This window comes from Hyperolius riggenbachi, chromosome 3, assembly GCF_040937935.1.
Source record: "Hyperolius riggenbachi isolate aHypRig1 chromosome 3, aHypRig1.pri, whole genome shotgun sequence".
Lineage (NCBI taxonomy): Eukaryota > Metazoa > Chordata > Amphibia > Anura > Hyperoliidae > Hyperolius > Hyperolius riggenbachi.
Genome location: NC_090648.1, coordinates 180723992 through 180748045, shown reverse-complemented (window position 1 = coordinate 180748045; position 24054 = coordinate 180723992). Strand labels below are relative to the sequence as shown.

Below are 24054 nucleotides of genomic sequence, written 5' to 3'. Positions count from 1 at the left end.
TTGCATTATTTTCACTGGAGTTCCTCTTCAAGTACCAGAGACTTCTTGGTAAAGAAAAAAATCTGGGCTCACCGACGCCAGGGGTCGAGTCCTACGTGAACGCGGGGGGGGGGGGGCGTCCACTCACCTCTTTTGCACAGTGGACGCTGTCCCCTCTTGCACCCTGGAGGGGAGCAGCGCAGCAGAGAGGAGCATTGTGCGCAGCGTGGGGAAGGGGGGATGTCCCCCCCCCCCCCCCCTCACCTTGGGGCTCCTCTCCGTGGCTCTCCCCTCCATAAAGAATGCGGCGGCGGTGACTGGCAGCAGCGGGACTTACCTCCTCCAGCGTTCCGGGTTGACGCTGTGCGTGCCGCTGCTCTGGTCTTCACTAGACCAGAGTAGCTGCACGAACAGCGTCCACTTGCCGGAACGCTGGAGGAGGTAAGTCCCGCCCACTGATGCCGCTGCCAGCCGCCGCATTCTTTATGGAGGGGAGAGCCACGGAGAGGAGCCCCAAGGTGAGGGAGGGGGGGGGAATGTCCGCCCTTCCCCACGCTGCGCACAATGCTCCTCTCTGCTGCGCTGCTCCCCTCCAGCTGGGGGGACACCTATACACCTGGCTACATATACTGGGCACATATACCCCGGGCTACATATACTGGGCACATATACCCCTGGCTACATATACTGGGCACATATACCCCTGGCTACATATACTGGGCACATATACCCCTGGCTACATATACTGGGCACATATACCCCTGGCTACATATACTGGGCACATATACCCCTGGCTACATATACTGGGCACATATACACCTGGCTACATATACTGGGGACACCTATACACCTGGCTATACTGGGGGCACCTATACACCTGGCTATACTAGGGACACCTGAACACCTGGTTACATATACTGGGGACACCTATAGACCTGGCTACCTATTCTGGGGACATCTATACACTTGGCCACCTGTTCTGGGAATATCTATACACCTGACCACCTATTCTGGGAATATCTATACACTTGGCCACCTATTCTGGGAATATCTATACACCTGACCACCTATTCTGGGAATATCTATACACCTGACCACCTATTCTAAGGACATCTATACACCTGGCTACCTATTCTGGTGACATCTCTACATCTGGGGACAACTATACACATGGCTACTTATACTGGGGACACCTATAGACCTGGCTAGCTATACTGGGGGTACCTATTTTGGGAGAACTGCTGTCAGATCTGTATTTGGGGAACCGCTGATGCCAGATTACGTGTATTTTGGGGAACCGCTGCCAGATTGTGTATGTTGGGGGCAGTGTTGCTCGGATAGTGCTTTTTAAAATCCGAATTGATCCAGATACCTAGATATCCGGATCCGATTCGGATATCCGAATCCAGCCTTTTAGATATCCGCATGAACGCGGATATCCGGTTGCATTATCCGCGGATATCCGGGCTATTCGGATATCTGGATAGAAAAAACGGAAGTGCCCTTTAAATAGCTTTAAAAGGTGTTTTTAGGGTAAATGAGGCATGTATCATCATTATTTTGCAAAGGGGAACACTAATTGATGATGTGGGGACTTAAAAAAAATGGCTGTCAATTAACATCAGGCCTAGGTTCCAGTCAGCGGTCGTGCAGCCTACATTGTGTCCAAAGTCCAACCGCACAACTGGGACATGACAGTTTTCAGCCAAGACACCTCCGAAAAATTATGCAGCAATTGTGTTTTGGATTAAATATAGGTGGTATCAGTGGCCTGTGGCACCCTGGCCTGGCGGTGGGAGCTGCACAGGCAGCAGAAGCAGGGCAATGCAGCAGCAGCAGGTGTTACGTATGCCAGGAGCCTGCCGGACGTGGCACGTGGCACTTGCCAAGTGTCACTTGGCACGTGTCACGTGGCACTTTCCAAGTGGCACGTGTCACGTGCCATGTGACACGTGCCACGTGCGAAGAGACACATGCCAAGTGACAGTCAGACAGCAGAGGAGAAGACACTAGTGCACACTAACACATTAATGAATTAACAATAGTGTAACGATAGTGAAGGGGTTAATCACTGAGCTTATCACTGTGTAAAGCCCTTGCCCCAGCAACAGCACTGCAGCTGTGCAGCACACACTCTAACTGTCACACTATGAGACATCAATCAAGCTAATGAACGATTACTATAGAATAGTGAGGGGCTTAATCAATGAATAGATTTAGGTTTATAACTGTATACAGGCAGCCCTCGCTAGGCCACCAGCACTGCAGCATGTCTCTCAGGAAGCATTCAGCAAGCCAGAACGATCTGTCTCATCATGGCAGCCCTCCTTATTATACAGTGGGGCTGGCCAGTGTTCCTTTCTGTGATTGGTTGCTAGGGCTTCAGCTGGGAGCCCTCTGATTGGCTCCAGGATGTCATCACCTTAGTTACAGTATTTCGGATTCGGATATCTGCGGATATCCGGGTCATGCATCAAACTATCCGCAGATAGCTATACGGATTTCTATAGCTATCCGGGATCCGGAATCTGATCCGGATAGTGTAAAAATGGTCGGATATCCGGGTTAACCCGGATATCCGGATTCTGGATGAGCATCACTAGTTGAGGGACCACTACTGCCAGATTACATGTAATTTGGGTGTTAACGTGTATTTTGGATGATCCACTGCCAGGTTTTGCGTATTTTGGGGAACTGCTTCCAGATTATGTGTATGTTGGGGGAACTGCTGCTGCCAGATTGTCTATTTTGGGGGAACCTCTGCCAGATTATGTGTATTTTTGGTGAAATGCTGTCAGATTACATCTACTTTTTGGGGATACACTACGACAGAGCTCAAACTTCCCCTGGCAGACCTTTTATACCACTGCTAAGGCCATGTATATTTGGCCCCACCCATGACCACGCCCACACTATGCTTAACCACGCCCATTTTGTTGGAGAGGTTTTTCGGGTGAGTCCACTCACTTCTTTTTCCAGGACTAAACCCCTGACCGACGCCACATGCTCCCACCGAACGCGCCACTTTCCAGTCACTGCAGCCCATTCACTTTGCTGTCGGTATGACAGCTGAGCTCCATAAGCCAGTCAGGAGCTGATTTCATTGGCTCCTGCCCCTCTTATCACTGTGAGCCAATCACAGTGATCACAGGGACATCTGCTGTTATATTGACAGCAGAGTGAGTAGGCTGCAGCGACGGGAGAGACGTGTAATCAGTGGGAGCATTTGGCGTGGTAATTGAAAAAAAAGGCCTGGCAGGGATAACTGGTCCCAAAAGGCATAGATTTCAATTACCGTGGTCCGGACGCAGTTAATCAAAATCAGTGCAAGGAAAATTATAGCACAACTGGTGCAAACTTGAGACAGAGTCTCTTACATTAAGGTTTCCGATTGTTCGTTCTAAACAACTGCTCCACTTTTGGACACTCAGTCTTATCCAGGTTTAAGTGGTCATCCATCTTTTTCAACAAACTAATTCCTGCCTTGATGGAAGGTAATGATGATTTTACCACCTCACACCACTTGCTTATGATCAGAAATGGAATGATCTGCCGCACCCAATTGCTTTGTTCAGATTGGTGCTGTACAGCTATGTGGCTGTCAATATCTTTCCCTCCCACCTAGAAAATTTCCACTATACCCAGTCACAGTTTTGATCCATAATCTGTCAACAATTAATACGTTTTCCTGTTGAAGGTCAATTAAATAATTTCGATATGCTAAAAATGGCAAATTGTCCAGTGAGTGGCGGTTTTTTTTTTGTTTGTTTTTTTCATAGGTGCAGTATGTTGTTTTTTTTTTTGTTTTTTTTTTACTTGCAATTTGGGCCTTTTTGTATTTTCACCCATTTTTTTTCCCTTTGGCACAGAGCGTATTACTGCCAATAAATTGTCCATAGGTATATTTTCATTGGCATTGCATATTTTCTACACAAACATTTGTGAAAACGTGTTAGGTAATGCAGTCCTCACATCCTAACCAGAACTTTCACAGTCAATATATTCCTTTCATGCATAATTTCTCGTCCGTTCTAACCTTAAGGCTGGTTTCACAGTGGGACGTTAAAGTCCCACGTTACAGCAGCCAGTAACGCAGCCTAACTCACAGCACTGTAAAATCAATGTGCTGTTCACAGTGCACACGTTAGGTTACATAGTAACGCAGCACGTTTAAACAAAGTGCTGCATGCTGTACGTTATACTGGGCTAAGCAGCGTTAGACTGCTTGCACATGCTCAGTAATGTTGGAGGAGGAGGTCTCCCCTCCTCCTCTGCGGCCAGCCGCATGGCTAATTAATATTCACTGCACTGCAGAGACTTGTGGTGGGACTGTAGTGTTGTCCGGATCATGAACGAATCGTTCATTTGATCCGGATCTTTTTTTGTGAGTCGAATCATCCAGATCATCACAATGAAAGATTCGGTTCACAGTGGATGTCTGTCTGGAAGAAACAGGAACATTCAGAATGTACAGTGCAGGGAAAGTCTTGTCCTGCTAGTCATTTCACCCAGTCTGCTTCCCTAGTAAAATGATTCAAATGATTCGGTTCAAAGATCCGAATCCTTAAAAAGATCCGGACTTATGATCACTAACCTGGAGCGGCTGCTCTGAGAGCTGCATAACGCAGCTCAATCTGACGTCCAACTTCAACACCACCATACATTGCGTTAGAGGCACATTATGCGACCATAACGTCCCCTAAAACGCAACGTCTTGGTGTGTAAGTAGCCTAAGGGAATCAGAGACGAGATAATGTAAAAGTTTTATACATACCTGGGGCTTCCTCCAGCCCCATGTGCACGGATCGCTCCTACGCTGCCGTCCTCAGTCTTTTCCAGCTCCGGTACCGGGTCCCCTGATTTCAGCCAGCCGCGGCCAGTCTGCGGAAGAGAAGTATGCTGTCTACATATCTCTCCGGCAGCCGCCAGAGAGATACGTAAAGGGCGCGCTTCTCTTGTGCAGACTGGCCACGACTGGCCGAAGTTATGGGACCCGGTACAGGAGCTGGAAAAGACTGAGGACTGCGGCATGGGAGCGATCCGTGCGGATGGGGATGGAGGAAGCCCCAGGTATGTATAAAACTTTTATATTCTCTCGTCTCTGGTATTTTAGTAAATATATTAAATAAGATGTATGACATTATACTGTTTACTGACTAGCTTTAACCTTTTTTTTTTTTAATTATTATTTTAAAGTAGATGTGATGGTCATGTTGAATTACAAGTTTAAACAAACCTGAACTGAAAATAAACAAATAAGATAATGAAATCATTGAAAAAATCCCAAAGGATTTACTCAAAGGACTCAGAAGGCCGGGAAAAAAAATGCAGTTTTACTTACCTGGGGCTTCTTACTGCCATTAATTTGCTGTCATTTGTGTCTCTCGGCGCAGCTCCGATCCTCTCCGGGTCCCACTGGCAGCCTGTAAGGATTGCCGATGCCACCGGGAGCGTACTGCACTAGTGCAGGCGCAGTACACTCACGGTGACTCGTGTGTGTGTGTGTGCGCTCGCATGCGCAGAAGGTGCTGACCCATCAGGGGTAGGCCATACTTACAGGCTGCTGAGAGGATCAGAGTTGTGCCGAGGCACCCAAATGACTTCTAGGGGCTGAAAGAAGCCCCAGGTAAGTAAAACTACATTTTTTTTCCTGGCCTCGTGAGTCCTTTAACAGACAGAGGTAGGAGCAGGAAAACCGTGATTTATGCCACGGCTGTTCTGCTCAATTAAAGTGGATCTGAGGTGAACTTTTACTCATTGCATAATTGTGTTCCTTTCCTATTGTTTATAGGGCATTCCTCAAGCCAAATACTTTTTTTTGGTTTGTTTTAATACTCGAATTCCCTATAAACTAAATAAACCACGCCCACAGGTTTTCAGAGAGCCTTGGCAGTAGCAAAGGCTCATAGGAGCTCAGTCTGGGCAGGAGGACGAGGAGGTGTTACTAGCCATTGATTTCAGAGGCAGAGGGGAGGAGGGAGGAGGAGGGGGGATTAGGTTTTTTCACAGGCTTCGTGATCAAGATACAGATAAGCCTGTCTCTGTGTAATGTTTACAAACAACATGGCTGCTGTCATTGTATCACAGGAAGAAATAATCATTTTCTATTAAAGCTGTTTGCAGCTAGATTTGCTGTGCAAACTATCTAAACTTTAGATAAGATATATATAGACAAGTTACTTGTTATAGTTAGTTGTTCATCTCTGATCGGCTTTAATGTGGAGTCATTTTAATGCTGTCGGCTCCCATGCACAGGATGCGATTGCGCATCCCTGCCACCACAAAACTCAGCTGTCTGAAGACAGCTGAGCTCTGTACCACACTCAGCAGCCTCATTGTGAGCCAATCACAGTGATCAGGAAGTGAAAAAATGAAAAGCTTTGGTCCTTAAAGGGAACCTAAGCTGAGAAAGATATGGAGTTTTCCTTTTAAAATAATACCAGTTGCCTGAATCTCCTGCTGATCCTGTGTCTCTAATACTTTCAGCCACAGCCCCTGAACAAGCATGCAGATCAGATGCTCTGACTGAAGTCAGACTGGATTGGCTGCATGCTTGTTTCAGGTGTGTGATTCAGCCACTACTGCAGCCAAAGAGATCAGCAGGGCTGCCAGGCAACTGGTATTGTTTTAAGAGTAAAACCCTATATCCCTCCCAGTTTAGGTTCCCTTTAAAGGATAACCGAAGTGGCATGATAAGATAGACATGGGTATGTACAGTGCCTAGCACACAAATAACTATGCTGTGTTCCTTTTTTTCTTTCTCTGCCCGAAAGAGTTAATTATCAGGTATGTAAGTGGCTCAGTCCTGACTCAGACAGGAAGTGGCTACAGTGTGACCCTCACTGATAAGCAATTCCCCTTTTTATCTCTTTCTTGCTCTCAGAAACCATTTTCCGCTAGGAAAGTGCTTTATAGTTGGAATTTCTTATCAGTGAGGGTCACACTGTAGCCACTTCCTGTCTGAGTCGGGACTGAGCCAGCCACTTACATACCTGATATTTAACTCTTTCAGGCAGAAAAAGAAAAAAAAGGAACACGGCATAGTTATTTGTGTGCTAGGCACTGTACATACCCATGTCTATCTCATCATGTCACATGTCACTTCGGGTATCCTTTAAGGGGCCAGAGTCTGTCTGTCGGTCCGCAATCAGATACATCCGTTTTGGGCTATTTGGGCCCATGCTAGTACAAGGTATGGTAAAAGGAATATGGTGCAATGTTGGCTCTCTCTGCTGTCAAGCAAGAAATAAATCCCCTGAGTTATGGAAGAAGTAATGACATATTAGGATATTGTAAGAAAGTCAATGCTGTGCCCTGCAGTTCTGTCAGAGTGATTTATGCTTCCTTTCTGGCCCAGCACATCAGAATGCTGTGGCTCTTCAATGCCTCCCCATGCACACTTTCTCATGGTTTCACTTCTATTTTTCATTAATGTTTTAGAATAACATGCTTACATCAGATTGTGACATGCATGCATACTGGCCACTTGCTTTACTGCTGAGTAGGTTCTTTTAAAACAATATCTTGTTTCTTTTGACTTCTCTTTGATCTGCCAGATTCCAGAAACTTCTGGCTCAGAAATCTATATTGTGAATACTCAGGAGTTCTCTCAGGTATTTCTATACATTCATAAAACTGTGTTGGTTTGTTTCTGAGAGAATCTCTAAATGCATCCTGCATTTCTTGTGGGAGGCATGTGTATGATTTTTTTTGTTTTAGTCTTCCAGATGGTGAGAAATGTTTTGCTACTGCCTTGTTTATGATTTCTCCTTGCATGATAGTTGTGTGTACTTTTATTAGCATGTATTCCGCCTGCAATTTTTTATTTTTCTTAGGGGGGGGGGGGGGGGGAGTGTTTGTCTCATTATTTACTCCCATCAACTCCGCCCATGTGGAATTATCTGCAACTATAGTAAAGTGAGGAGAGTAAATGCTGTATTTCAGCATTGTCAGGTGACCGGTCTCGGTGATGGACATTTAGATATATCAGAGAGTGTCTCTTTTAGCGTACTTTTACACTGTTTTCTCCAAGGTGATAGATTCACACATTTTTAATAAAATGCCTTTTAAAGGACAACTGAAGTGAGAACTATATGGAGGCTGCCAGACCATAACCAGTTGCCTGGCAGCTCTGCTGAACTATTTGGCTGCGGTAGTGTCTGAATAACACCAGAAACAAGCATGCAGATAATCTTGGCAGATCTGACAATGTCAGAAACAGCTGATCTGCTGCATGCTTGTTCAGGGGCTGTGGCTAAAGGTATTTGAGGCAGAGGATCTGCAGCATAGCCAAGCAATTGGTATTGCTTAAAAGGAAATAAATACAGCAGCCTCCATATCCCTGTTGATTCAGTTACCTTTCAAACCACCAGCAGGCAAGAAAATACTTGGAATAATTTTGACATTACTTTTTAGAATTTTTTTTTTCAATTCTCAAGAGTGCTAAGGAGTTATTTTAAACATAATATGAAAAATATCTTCTAGGAGAAGAAAAAGTTACTGACAGGGCCATTGTGTTATTAACACTTTGTACAGACAGTAAGCAAGAGACCTAAAAGCAGATCTATCACCACAACTTTAACAAAGTCTGTCTCTATGTTCACTTATAGCTTGCACAGCACATTGAACAACCGTAACCATGATATTAACTGCTAAAAACCACATCCCATAAACATACCAATGGTTTAATGCCTGGAGCAAACCAGGCAAAATGTCTGCCCCTTTGTTAGTTACGGTAAGTTAAATATGAATCTACAGTGATGTGAAAAACTATTTGCCTCCCCTGATTTCTTATTCTTTTGCATGTTTGTCACACTTAAATGTTTCTGCTCATCAAAAACCGTTAACTATTAGTCAAAGATAACATAATTGAACACAAAATGCCGTTTTAAATGATGGTTTTTATTATTTAGTGAGAAAAAAAAACTCCAAACCTACATGGCCCTGTGTGAAAAAGTGATTGCCCCCCCTTGTTAAAAAATAACTTAACTGTGGTTTATCACACCTGAGTTCAATTTCTGTAGTCACCCCCATTCCTGATTACTGCCACACCCGTTTCAATCAAGAAATCACTTAAATAGGAGCTATCTGACACAGAGAAGTAGACCAAAAGCACCTCAAAAGCTAGACATCATGCCAAGATCCAAAGAAATTCAGGAACAAATGAGAACAAAAGTAATTGAGATCTATCAGTCTGGTAAAGGTTATAAAGCCATTTCTAAAGCTTTGGGACTCCAGCGAACCACAGTGAGAGCCATTATCCACAAATGGCAAAAACATGGAACAGTGATGAACCTTCCCAGTAGTGGCCGGCCGACCAAAATTACCCCAAGAGCGCAAAGAAAACTCATCCGAGAGGCCACAAAAGACCCCAGGACAACATCTAAAGAACTGCAGGCCTCTCTTGCCTCAATTAAGGTCAGTGTTCACGACTCAACCATGAGAAAGAGACTGGGCAAAAACGGCCTGCATAGCAGATATCCAAGGCGCAAACCACTTTTAAGCAAAAAGAACATTAAAGCTTGTCTCAGTTTTGCTAAAAAACATTTCAATGATTGCTAAGACGTTTGGGAAAATACCTTGTGGACCGACGAGACAAAAGTTGAACTTTTTGGAAGGTGCGTGTCCCGTTACATCTGGCGTAGAAGTAACACAGCATTTCAGCAAAAGAGCATCATACCAACAGTAAAATATGGTGGTGGTAGTGTGATGGTCTGGGGTTGTTTTGCTGCTTCAGGACCTGGAAGGCTTGCTGTGATAGATGGAACCATGAATTCTACTGTCTACCAAAAAATCCTGAAGGAGAATGTCCATCCATCTGTTCGTCAACTCAAGCTGAAGCGATCTTGGGTGCTGCAGCAGGACAATGACCCAAAACACACCAGCAAATCCACCTCTGAATGGCTGAAGTAAAACAAAATGAAGACTTTGGAGTGGCCTAGTCAAAGTCCTGACCTGAATCCTATTGAGATGTTGTGGCATGACCTTAAAAAGGCGGTTCATGCTAGAAAACCCTCAAATAAAGCTGAATTACAACAATTCTGCAAAGATGAGTGGGCCAAAATTCCTCCAGAGCGCTGTAAAAGACTCGTTGCAAGTTATCGCAAACGCTTGATTGCAGTTATTGCTGCTAAGGGTGGCCCAACCAGTTATTAGGTTCGGGGGCAATTTCTTTTTCACACAGGGCCATGTAGGTTTTGAGTTTTTTTTTTTTTCTCACTAAATAATAAAAACCATCATTTAAAACTGCCTTTTGTGTTCAATTATGTTATCTTTGACTAATAGTTAACGTTTTTTGATGAGCAGAAACATTTAAGTGTGGCAAACATGCAAAAGAATCAGGCATCAGGAAGGGGGCAAATAGTTTTTACATCACTGTATATAAGTAGCTATTCCACAGAAATTTCCTTTGAATCTTTACCAAAAATATACAGCTGCAAAGACCATGACAGTTTCCCCCTCAGTACAAACCAGAATATCTAACCCTAACCTCCTCCCCTTCCCCTCTGTTGAGCACTTTGTGACCAGTACTTCAGCTCAGTGGAGTTCCACCCTGTTCATTGTGTAATGAATCATATAAACCTTCCCACACCTTTGGTATGTTGCTGATCACAGCCATGCGTACCTCACATCACTTTCCTGTATCTGCAATCTGAAACTATATTTCACTGCTACTTTATTGAATCTTTTTATAAAGATAATGGTTAGGGAATGGGGAGGGTTAAAAGCTTTAATACACATCGACGTGACATTGAGACCGGTTTCACGCTTATAGTAGCTGTGCAATGCGGTGCAAGCAGCCTTCATATGACCCTGTTTCACTGTGCAGCAACAGGGTTATATACATAGCACTGTCCCCCCACTCGGTGACGTACTCCCTGTTGGGCAGGAAGTACAAGTACATCACTGGGATCCCCGTTGGTCCCTGCATGCGCGCCATGTCACACCACGCGCCTGTTAACACTTAATGCATCACCCATTGACTTGCATTTATGCGGTAGGTACGTATCATGCAGCACCGGGCTGCAGACTTTGCGTCGGGAATGCAGCGGTTTGCATACTTCCGACGCACCGTGTTGCATTATGGTAAGTGTGCAAGTCTCTAACAAGGGCAGGGACTTAAAGATACTCTGTAACCTCAAAAAATATCCCCTGGGGGGTACTCACCTCGGGTGGGGGAAGCCTCCGGATCCTAATGAGGCTTCCCACGCCGTCCTCTGTCCCACGGGGGTCTCGCTGCAGCAGAGGCGTATCTGGGCAAAACAGCACCTATGGCAAACACTGAAATTGCGCCCCCCACACACACGCGGTCAGAGCACCCTTCCCCTGTAAAAACAGCATCCTTTCTCACTTTCATTGTTGTCTGGTTAAGTAAAAGCTTATACTGCACATACTGGAGGTAGCAGAGATCAGCACACACTGCAGCTAGTTTACTATCAGTACAGGCACAGAGTAACAGCTTATACTGTACATACTGGAGGTAGCAGAGATCAGCACACGCTGCAGCTAGTTTACTATCAGTACAGGCACAGAGTAACAGCTTATATAATACAGACTGGAGGTAGCAGAGATCAGCACACGCTACAGCTAGGTTACTATCAGTACAGGCACAGAGTAGCAGATTATACTGCACACACTGGAGGTAGCAGAGATCAGCACACGCTGCAGCTAGTTTACTATCAGTACAGGCACAGAGTAACAGCTTATATAATACATACTGGAGGTAGCAGAGATCAGCACACACTGCAGCTAGCTTACTGTCAGTACAGTACAGGCACATGGGAGCCCACTTCTGTGATGATATTAACCACACTTTGCTCTTGAAGGGGAGGAGGGGGTTTATTGGCCATGCTATATGGGGGTAAAGGAGGGGTGCAACACTAGATACAAGGGATGGGTCCCATAGAGGGGGAAAACGTCTCTATATAAGTATATAAAATATATATAATTTGTGTACATGCACATCACAAAGACACACATACATACACACAACATACATTTATACTACGCACAGTCAGATACTCCACATATACAGCAAACACATACAAACAGCCATTTACACAGATCCATACATAATGCACAAATACAGCACACACATACAAGCAGCCATTTACACGCAGATCCATACACATGCACACGCATACCAGCAGCCATTTACACAGATCCATACATATGCACACACATACCAGCAGCCATTTACACAGATCCATACATAATGCACAAATACAGCACACACATCGCAGCAGCCATTTACACACGCAGATATGCACACACATTTCAGCAGCCATTTACACGCAGATCCATACACATGCACACACATACCAGCAGCCATTTACACAGATCCATACATAATGCACAAATAGAGCACACACATTGCAGCAGCCATTTACACACGCAGATATGCACACACATTTTAGCAGCCATTTTCACGCAGATCCATACACATGCACACACACACCAGCAGCCATTTACACAGATCCATACATATGCACACACATTGCAGCAGCCATTTACACGCAGCTCCACACACATGCACACACATACCAGCAGCCATTTACACAGATCCATACATATGCACAAATACATCAGCACACATACACACAGCACACACAATACATACATAAAAGAAGCACCTCAGTCTCACAGCACTCTGTGTCGGTCACGCTGTCTCCCCTGCACGTGTCTGTGTATCTCTTCTCCTCCAGGCTTCCTCATGTTCCGAGGGAGGGGGGAGGTGGACGGGTCACGGGCTCACATTTCTCCAGTTCCTCTCTGTGTAAACAGCTCAGCAATGCGCATAGCTGAAGCTATAAATTCGGAGCAAGAGGGTAATGTAGATCAGGCTCCAGCCTGATCTAATTTTGAGTATATTCAATTTTACAAGTAGCAACTTCCCCCCTCCGTGCAGGTAAAAGTGGTGCGTCCCCTGCACCCAATGCACTCACTGGCCAATGACGCTTCTGATAGGAAGGCAGCAGGGACAGCGGGCAGCGCTGATCAGAGCAGCAATAAGGAGATAGCGTGCAGCACAGAATGGGGCAGGCATGGCGCCCATGGGTGCTATGTCGCCCATGGCACTAGCCATACCTGCACCCCTCTAAATACGCCTCTGCGCTGCAGCCCTCCGAACAGCCGGCGACAGACCCGACTGTAAATTCAATATTTACCTTTGCTGGCTCCAGCGGGGGCGCTGTGGCTGCTTTCGGCTCTGAACTACACGGAAATACCCGATCTCAGTCGGGTCCGCTCTACTGCGAAGGCGCCGGAAACTTGCGCCTGCGCAGTAGAGCAGACACGACGGCGATCGGGTATTTCCGCCTACTTCGGAGCCGTCAGAGCGACTGCGCAGGAGCCGGGAAGGTAAATATTGTCGTCATCTTTCATGGAGACCTGCAGCGAGACCCCTGAGGGACGGAGGACGGCGTGGGAAGCCTCATTAGGATCCGGAGGCTTCCCCCACCCGAGATAAGCACCCCCCAGGGGACGTTTTGACGTTACAGATTCTCTTTAAAACTTTGCTGGGCTATAGTGCTGGCTACACACTAAAGAGTGAGGAAGTGGGTGGAGTCAAGTGATCTGTGCTCACAGGGAAAGGCTGGCTGGTGCCTCCTCCCATCTCTCCCTGACTACTTCATGTGGTTGATGATGGGATGGGGGAGAAGGGTGGACAAGACTTGGCCTGTTCAGTAAAATTGCTTCATTTTCTCAATAGGAGAAGAAACTACATGATTTGGCCAGCCAAATATTTTTTTTAATTAGATATACTACAAAAAATACAGACATTCAGTACACAAAACCTTTTCCCACTGCTAATTAATGTTAATTTACTATCATATGCATTACATATGGGAGGCTGAACTAGGGTCTTTAAGTCTTCATCCATGAGAAGTTTCCTATGTCCCAAACATTTAATGCACCCCAAATGCATGTACTTCTGTCACATTGTTTCCCACCTCATTAACAGGTCATGTTTTTCCCCACTGAGCTAACTGCCCAGTTCCTCCCTGTACCAGCCCTTATCTTGGTGTCCAGAGGATGACCTCTTCCTCCTGTCTGGATGGAGACTGGGTGGCAGTTTGGCCTTGCCCCATCCTACTGTCAGTCAGGCTAGGTGCACACATGGCAGAAACGCTAGCATTGCGGAAAACGCTGCGGTTTTGCTGCTAATCGAAGTCCGTGGGCCGCAGGAATAAACACATGATGCGTGCGTTTTCTAAAACGCTGGTTTTGTTGCATAATCTTCAAAAACACAGCAAAAGCGAACATAATGAAAGTCAATGGGAACGCAATGGTATGCATTTTTTTCCTTTTTTTTTATTGTTTTTGATGTATTTCCTCTTCCTTTTGTCTTACTAGTGATTTGCGTAAATCAAAAAAGTAAGACGCATACAAAACGCATATGCGTTTAGTATATGCGAACCGCAAACGCATTAAAACGCATGCAAATTGCTTGAAAAACACATCTGCGGTAAAAAAAACGCTAACGCAAACGCACAAAAAACTCAGTGCAGGCACAAGGGTTGTGATGCACAATGATCTGTGTAGCTGCAGTATGTCAGTAGTGAGTTCTGGCTAATATCTTCCAGTGCCACTGTGGCTTGCTAGCAGCAACTGACCTAATGCTGTACAAAGATGTGCTTACATATATTGCCCTGTGCTCCAGCCACATTCATCTGTCATACAGGAAAGCTTCTGGTCATAAATTAATGGAGATGACCCTTTTTTATGTATGGCCTTTTATTTAGTTCTGTTATTAATAAATTGAGCCTACATTCAATTAACACATCTGCTAGTAAATGACATCCTATAGTTTATATTCTACTTTATCTCAAATGAGGACATCTGCCTGTGCCCTTTGAAAGTTTTACCTGGTAACCATTGGAATTAATATGTTATAGGAGTATGCAGATACTTCCAGTGAGCATCATGACTATATTTCCTAGAATACCATGCATATGTTTTCATCCTTTTATGTTTTAATTGCCAGAGACCGCAGTGCCATTTTGCATCTCCTATTTACCTGTTTAGTAAAGTGGATCTGTGGCCGCTACTCTGCTTATTCCACAGCCTTCGTCAAGCAGTATAGCTTTCCAGCTGTCTTTCTTTCTATAACTAACATCTGTGGTAAATATTGAAGAGTGCACTTTCACTGGCACTTTTAGTGCGGTTGAAATCATTTACTTGTGAGTTCATCTTGCCTTTTTCTACTTTTGAACTAAAAATCTTTTTTTTTTTTTGATGCCAGGTCCACTTTGCCAATCCTTTTATAGCAGTTTACTAATGACAGACTAGACCTTTTGAGGTTCTGCAATTATAAAATCATCAGTTAATTTCATCATTTCATTGCAGGAAAGAGAATCTCTTCAGAAACAGCTCGATGAGGCCAACCGTGAAGCTCAGAAATATCGGCAGCAGCTATTTAAGAAAGAACAAGAAGCAGAGGCATACCGGCAAAAACTGGAAGCTATAACCATGCTGCAGACTAATAAAGAAGTGGCTTGAATGGCATAATGGATCAGACTTTAAATATTTGCTATTTTTATTGAAGAGGATTAGAAGAACGCCCTGTGCACTATAACCTGCCGCAAGCGGACATCCAGAAAATGACTGTCCTAGCAGAGAAGAGACTTCCAACATGAAGATGTATCATACAAGTTCTGGTCTTAAAAGGTCAATCCTTGTGGAAAGTATTTAAAATTAAATACTGTATATATTTTTTTTCTGCCTGCAAAGAAGTTGATGCTGGTTTTCTGGAAAGATGCAGAGCCTCCTCCATCCACAAATTCGGTAACACGTTCTGTTTGAAAGTGGAGTGCAGGCAGTTGTTCCCCAACCACCTCCCTGCCCTTTATAACACCAGCCTGCACAATCCAAGATCTGCATCGCTTTCTTTAAACAGATCAACGAGGCCTTTAAGGTTACCATTTCCTAGTGGAAATCTATGTACAGCTTTTCATTTTGCGTCTCTCTTTATTATTTGAAACATTTTTTTTTTCTACTAAGCGAAAAGTTTTATATGTTTAACTTTTGAAACCTCCAGGTAGATTTACTTGTATATGGAGCTAATATTTTTTAAAAAAGAGAATTTTGTACATATGCTGCATGCGGCTTTTCTTCTTTCTTTTTATACCCCCTCTGCACATATCCAGTTTTGATATCTTCCGTGGTGGATAATTATCTCCACATAGGGAACTATGACTGCGTATGGAGAATTGGCAGCAGTACAGTTTTGCTTGTATTGACATGCTCTTTTCCGCACCCAACTGTGTGAAGCTTAAATGTCGTCCTTTGCAAAACTCAACCGGAAATTGGAAACCTTTGCTGTGCAATTGTATGTTAGTCATAAAGTCCTTGTAGTTTTAGCATATCATTTTTTTTCCTTCATTCATTTAACGGCGCATCTGTTCTATGCACAAATGACAAAGTATATATTTTATCAAGCCCACACATTTCTAGACTTCATTCCGAGGAAGCGGAGTGTGAGACCCATTAACTGATGTATTGCTGTTCAATAGAGTAAACTGTAACCGTACAATATAATTATGTTATCTTTTGTTAAACATGAAATCATTGTTTCTCTTTCTTTCACCAAACTTTTATTTTTTTATTTTATTTTGGCATGACAATTGGAGATAACATCATAAGAAATACTGCGTTCACAGGTTACAAAGGACTTGTAGCCAGGCTTTACTGCTGGGGCATGTGGAGCAGCTATCTTCATGCAGGGTACCACAGGCTGTGTCACTTGGGCAGATGAGTTTGTAGTGGGGCGTGTCTGTTGTGGACATAAATAGACCAAATATGTACAAAGAATGCTATTTTCCCTCAGGAACTCCAGATGCGTGCCACTAATTTGCATACAAGTGATCAAGTTGTTTTTTATATATGAAATTGTTTACTTAAACATTCAGTTTAATTGTTCATAGCTCAGTTGTCATTATGTCTAAGAAAACTATTAAAGATCTTAAGTATAAGGGATTCTGGGTCTCAGTAGCTGTGTGCTTGTATTTGTTTTACACTAATACTTCTACAAAGTAGCATTAAATAAATGGATTAGGTTTATTTAGCTTGCAGTCTGGAGTAGCTTCTAGGGAACCCGCTGCAGAACATAACCTGAAGATGAGTCATTGTTTTTCCTTAAACAGGGTGCCTCCCACTCATCTTCCCCCTGCACTCTCCATGGAACAGAACAGACTGCTTGGCATTTACATGTCTGTACAGTGATAAATCCGAAACTGTCAATTGCAAATACTCAGGCCAGGTACACACCTTACACTTTGGTCACCTGAAGCAAATTTTTTCAGGTGATAAGTCCATGTACAAAAGCGCTGCTCATCTCTTTGCAGAACAGTCTATTCTGCCCTTCAGATGGAAAGGAATAACATGCTGCAACAGGAAAGAACAATAGAGGTCAAGCAAGGTCTTCTAACACCACCGACCAGCCTGTGGACTCAAGGGATACCTTCACACACTCTGGAGAGTCACCCAGAATTATTACAGTCAATTCAGCCTACAGAAGTCAAAAGTGTATACCATTTTTCCCACAATCAGGAACTGTTAGTAATTCTTTAGGTTTTATTCTGTAAGTGTTGTTAGGGAAGCTAGAGAAACACCACTACAAGAAAGAGACCTGCATCGGATGGTTGGGGCTCTCAAATATAGAGGACTACTGCAAATCAGGTCATCTCGGCGCCGAAGCTGGGTACAGTCCTAGTGCCATGATGCACACCCCACGCAAGGTTATTTTGGGGCTCTGCCAGACCGCAAAATTACATCTCCCTCGAGTTGCTACATTCCCTGGGAGGGGGAATCGTATTTAATGCCGCTGGGGATTCGAGCGTCAGCAGGGTGAGCCATTATTTGGTTCTCCTTGCGCCCAAATAATACGTACGCCCCACAATCCCCAGTATCTGCCCACCCATTCATTCCCACCATCTGGTTCATGATGTCCCCAGTGTGAACACATTCACTAATAGATCATACATTCCAATAGGATCTCATATTTGGTCATCGTTAAGATCGCCTGCAAATTGAATGATTGCTGTACAAAGGTTGCCTTGCTCATTACTGAGAGATGTTTATTGCAAGTTAATAACAAGTGACACATGCAGATTTTCCACTGATGATCTTATAGAATGTTTGTGTCCCTTCTACAAATGTTCATTATTAAACATGCTTGCAAGTATGCTGAAAACATGGCTAACGGAAGCATACAGTGGCTTGCAAAAGTATTCGGGCCCCCTTGACTTTTTCCACATTTTGTCCCATTGCTGCCACAAACATCAATCAATTTTTTGGGAATTCCATGTGAAAGACCAATACAAAGTGGTGTACACGTGAGAAGTGGAATGAAAATCATACATGATTCCAAACTTTTTTTGAAATGACTGCAAAGTTGCCCATAGACATTGCCTGATGAGTGCTAATGACAACATAGAATGCACCTGTGTGTAATCTAATGTCAGTACAAATACAGCTGCTCTGTGACAGCCTCAGAGGAGAATCTTGGGAGCAACAACACCGTGAAGTCCAAAGAACACACCAGACAGGTCAGGGATAAAGTTATTGAGAAATTTAAAGCAGGCTTAGGCTACAAAAAGATTTCCAAAGCCTTGAACATCCCACGGAGCACTGTTCAAGCGATCATTCAGAAATGGAAGGCGTATGGCACAACTGTAAACCCACCTAAACTCACAAGCCGAACAAGGAGAGCGCTGATCAGAAATGCAGTCAAGAGGCCCATGGTGACTCTGGATGAGCTGCAGAGATCTACAGCTCAGGTGTGGGAATCTGCCCACAGGACAACTATTAGTCATGCACTGCACAAAGTTGGCCTTTATGGAAGAGTGGCAAGAAGAAAGCCATTGTTAACAGAAAAGCGTAAGTCCACTTTGCAGTTTGCCACAAGCCATGTGGGGGACACAGGAAGCATGTGGAAGAAGGTGCTCTGGTCAGATGAGACCAAAATGGAACTTTTTGGCCAAAATGTAAAATGCTATGTGTGATGGAACACTGCACATCATTCTGAACACACCATCCCCACTGTCAAATATGGTGGTGGCAGCATCCTGCTCTGAGGGTGCTTCTCTTCAGCAGGGACAGGGAAGCTAGTCAGAGTTGATGAGAAGATGGATGGAGCCAAATAGAGGGCAATCTTGGAAGAAAACCACTTGGAGTCTGCAAAAGACTTGAGACTGGAGCGGAGGTTCACCTTCCAGCAGGACAACGACCCTAAACATAAAGCCAGGGCAACAATGGAATGGTTTAAAACAAAACATATCTATGTGTTAGAATGGCCCAGTCAAAGTTCAGATCTATATCCAATGGAAAATCTGTGGCAAGATCTGAAAACTGCTGTTCACAAACGCTGTCCATCTAATCTAACTGAGCTGGAGCTGTTTTGCAAAGAAGAATGGACAAGGATTTCAGTCTCTAGATGTGCAAAGCTGGAAGAGACATACCCTAAAAGACTGGCAGCTGTAATTGCAGCAAAAGATGGTTCTACAAAGTATTGACTCGGGGCTGAATAATTACGCACACCCCACTTTGCAGTTATTGATTTGTAAAAAATGTTTGGAAACCTGTATGAATTTCGTTCCACTTCTCACGTGTACACCACTTTGTATTGGTCTTTGTACTGGAATTCCAATAAAATTGATTCATGTTTGTGGCAGTAGTATGACAAAATGTGGAAAACTTCAAGGGGGCCGAATACTTTTGCAAGCCACTGTATCTATGATGAGACTGATAAAGAGGCACTGGCGGCAGATAGCTGAATACTAGGCCGTTTTACAGCCTGTTAAATAGAGTTGGTCAATGAGATGAAAGTACTTTGATTCAGAATTATGCAAACTTTTATACAAATCTATCCTGCTTGAAAATAAACCAACCAAGTGAAGCCAAGGTAGGATTTGATTGGTCTGTTTTCAAGCAGCAAATATTTGCATGAAAGAGTTCATTATTTTGTATGAAAGCATAATTTATTTTATCTGATTCACCATTCCTTGTTATCCCAAAAGGCTACCACCCTCTTTAGAGTTCAATGTTGGGTAACAAATTGCAGAGATACTGGCTTATTGATGTACCTGAATTCAGATATGCGTTTGTGTTCATGGTTATCCACCTCCTACTGGCTTGAATGTGGTGCTGCATCTAGCTGTTACAATCTGGGCATATCTTCATGGACATCTGAGGTAGAAACTGTATGCTGCTTTACTTACCTGGGGCTTCTTCCAGTCCCTAGAAGTTTGTGTGTCCCTCACTGCAGCTCCAGTCTTCTGGGTCTCACTGTCAGTTCTGTTGTTGGATCACAGACCCATTGGTTTGGCAGCTTCTGCGTGGATGCGCATCTGCCACTCGTGATAGCACTCCCAGGAGCTGCATGTGAAGAAGCTGTTGACCCACTACGGGGCTGACAGCGGGACCCAGGAGAAGACTGCAGCGAGGAACACACAGACTTCCGGGGACTGGTAGCAGACCCAGGCAAGTAAATCTGCATATACAGTTGGATGCGAAAGTTTGGACAACATTGTTAATCGTCATGATTTTCCTGTATAAATCGTTGGTTGTTATGATACAAAATGTCAGTTCTATATATCATATAGGAGACACACACAGTGATATTTAAGAAGTGAAATTAAGTTTATTGGATTTACAGAAAGTATGCAATAATTGTGTAAACAAAATTAGACAAAAAGAAATGAAATCATTATTTAGTAGAGCCTCCTTTTGCAGAAATTACAGCCACTAAACACTTCCTGTAGGTTCCAATGAGTGTCTGAATTCTGGTTGAAGGTATTTTGCACCATTCCTCTTTACCAAATACCTCTAGTTTATTCAGGTTTGATGGCTTCCGAGCATGGACAGCTCTCTTTAACTTGCACCACAGATTTTCAATTACATTCAGTTCTTGGGAATGAGATGGCCATTCCAGAACGTTGTACTTGTTACTTTGCATGAATGCCTTAGTGGATTTTGAGCAGTGTTTAGGGTCGTTGTCTTGTTGAAAGATCCAGCCCCGGTGCAGCTTCAGCTTTGTCACTGATTCCTGGACATTGGTCTCCAGAATCTGCTGATACTGAGTGGAATCCATGCGTCCCTCAATTTTGACAAGATTCCTAGTCCCTGCACTGGCAGCCCTACAGGATGATGGAACCACCACTATATTTTACTGTAGGTAGCAGGTGTTTTTCTTGGAATGCTGTTGTTTTTCCTCCATGCATAATGCCCCTTGTTATGCTCAAATAACTCAATTTTAGTTTCATCAGTCCACAGCACCTTATTCCAAAATGAAGCTGGCTTGTCCAAATGTGCTTTAGCATACCTCAAGCTGCTCTGTTTGTGCTGTGGGCGTAGAAAAGGCTTCCTCTGCATCACTCTCACATACAGCATTTCCTTGTGTAAAGTGCACTGAATGGTTTAACGCGATGCATAGTGACTCTGTCTGCAGCAAGATGATGTTGTAGGTCTTTGGTGCTGTTCTGTTGGTTGACTCTGACTGTTCTCACCATTCCCCGCTTCTGTTTATCTTGCTCTGCTACTTCAAGCCTTAGCTTGAACTGAGCCTGTGGTCTTCCATTTCTTCAATATGTTCCTAACTGTGGAAACAGACAGCTAGATTTTCTGAGACCGCTTTCTGTATCCTTCCCCTAAACCATGATGGTGAACAATCTTTGTCTTCAGGTCATTTAAGAGTTGTTTTGAGTCCCACATGTTGTTACTCTTCAGAGAAAATTAAAAGAGGAGCAAAACTTACAACCGACCCACTTAAATACTCTTTCTCATAATTGGATTCACCTGTGTATGTAGGTCAGGGGCCACTGAGCTTACCAAGCCAATTTAAGTTCTAATAATTAGTTCTAAAATAACAACTTATGCACCTGCCTAATTTTATTTAAACAATTGTTGTGCACTTTCTGTAAATCCAATAAACTTCATTTCACTTCTCAAATATCACTGTGTGTGTCTCCTATATGATATATTTAATTGACATTTTTTATCGTAACATCCAACGATTTATACAGGAAAATCATGACGATTAACAAGGTTGCCCAAACTTTCGCATCCCACTGTATTTTCTGTACCTCCAGATGTCCTTTAACCTTTTAAAATGTTGATCCGTAAGGCTCCTTCCCCATTCACTATGTGTTAAATCGCAACTCATGGATGGGAACATCAGACAGTTCAGACTATGCACTTTTGATGTCCACACCGCATCACATTGCCACAATGCTTGTATACCATTTTCATGCAAGCTGGAAAAATGTGCATTTCCACCAGTGTTGGTGACCATTTCTCATGAGTAGATATCCCCCAGCTTGACAACTTGGATTCTGTTGGTGAGGAAGTCCATAATCCAAAGGTGTAGCGTGGGATGGACCCCAAGTGCGGCAAAATCTTCCTGGAGAATGTGTGGGCAGATGGCTGAGCTAAAGTCCAGGGATAGTATTCTGGCATACACATCTGGTTTGTCAAGGTGGTTGTTTATAAACTCAAGACAGATGTTAAGGGCATCGTCAGTGGACCTGTTTACCCTGTGGGCGAACTGGAAGGGGACCAGCAGGGGCAAGGCAGAGAGCTTGAAGATGGATAAGACCACCATCTCCAGGGTCTTCATGATAACAGACGTCAGGCCTACGGGTCTAAAGTTAAGGTTGAAGACCCCCTGTTTCTTAGGGACAGATATGATGGTGGACCTCTTGAAACACGCAGGGACGTTGCCTTCCTCCAGGGATTTGGTGAAAATTGCAGAGAGCGTGGGAGAGAGTTGCTGTGAACAGGGCAGGCAGGCTGGAGACACTCAGTCAGGACCCAAGGCTTTCCTGGCATTTAGCGTGGACAGAAGGCGCAGAACATCATGCTCTCACACCTCCAGAGAGGGTGAACTTGGACTAGGACCTTTGTTCCCTCGAACTGAAGAGAGAGTGGGCGGTAGCAGGTGCTCCCCAGGTGCTGCCTCGTTTTCAATCCTGCAGTAGAATTTGCAGAGTTTCTCCACGAGTTCAGCATTGGGTGTTGCATGCTGGGGGGGGGGGGGGGGGGGCTTGTAGTTGGTGGCAGCCTAAAGCCCTTTCTATATGGCTCGTGAGTCGTTCGAGTGCAGGTTTGGTTTCATCCTCTCAGCAAATTCCCTTTTGGCAACACTCAGCTCCTGCTTAAGGTCGTTTCCCGCCCTCCTATAGTCCTTTTGGTTGCCGGACTTGTGTGCCGCTTCCTTGCGCTTCCGCAGTTGTAGTCTGTTGGAAAACCACGGTTTATTGTTTGAGTAGACCTTGAAGGTTTTGGTTGGCACACAGGCGTCCTCACAGAACCTGATGTAGGGGGCGACGATATTTGCCCACACATCCAGGTTTGGCGCTTCAAAGGTCTTCCAGTCATTGCAGTCAAAGCAGGCTTGGAGTCGGAGCTTGGCCTCGCTTGACCACACTTCGATGGTCCTCACAAATATTTTTGACATTTCCAGGCACCTCCTGTAGGTAGGGATGAGACAATGGTCAGAGGAGCCAAGTGGAGCTTATGGGACAGCTTTGTATGCCTCCTTTAGTGCTGTGTAGCAATGGTCTAGTGTGTTCAGGGCCCCAATGGGGCAGGCCACATGCTGATGATAGCGAGGCATCTCTTGACAGAGTTTAGCCCTGTTGAAGTCTCCCATAACAATGAATAGTGAGTCAGGGAGGGATGTCTCCCGATGCGAGATGGCATCACTAAGACCAAGTAGGGGAATTTGTCCTCTGCGTCGGAGTGGAAGGGGGAGGGGGTGTACACATCGACGAGGACATAGGAGGAAAACTCCTGTGGGAAGTATGTCAGCCTGCAGTTAATGAATAGTAATTCGAGGGTTGGGGTGCACCTCTTTTCGAATACTGTCAGGGTGGAGCACCAAGAGGAGCTGATATAGAAGCAGATGCTGCCACCTCTTTTCTTCCCAGAGAGGGCAGGATCCCAGTCTGCTTAGATGAGGTTGTAGCCTGGAATATGAAGGGCATTCTCTGGGATGTCCTCGTGTAACCAAGTTTCCGTGAAGCAGAGAACCGGAGTGTAACTGCCAAGCTCCCTCCTGCCGCAAAGGATTCACAG

At 44.4% G+C, this 24054-nt stretch overlaps 1 protein-coding gene across 3 annotated transcripts in view; it reads left to right on the top strand.

The window, feature by feature from the left end:
- Positions 1–16956, top strand: part of GABPB1 (GA binding protein transcription factor subunit beta 1) — a 75504-nt gene extending 58548 nt beyond the window's left edge. For 2 of the 3 annotated variants that reach the window (XM_068275378.1, XM_068275379.1), the window contains 2 exons: positions 7536–7592; positions 15328–16956. In XM_068275378.1, coding sequence (XP_068131479.1) covers positions 7536–7592; positions 15328–15480 — 210 coding nt within the window. In that variant the 3' untranslated portion in view covers positions 15481–16956. The remainder of the gene's footprint in view (positions 1–7535; positions 7593–15327) is intronic. The other variant, XM_068275381.1, reaches the window with a different exon arrangement.
- The last annotated feature ends 7098 nt before the right edge of the window (positions 16957–24054 follow it).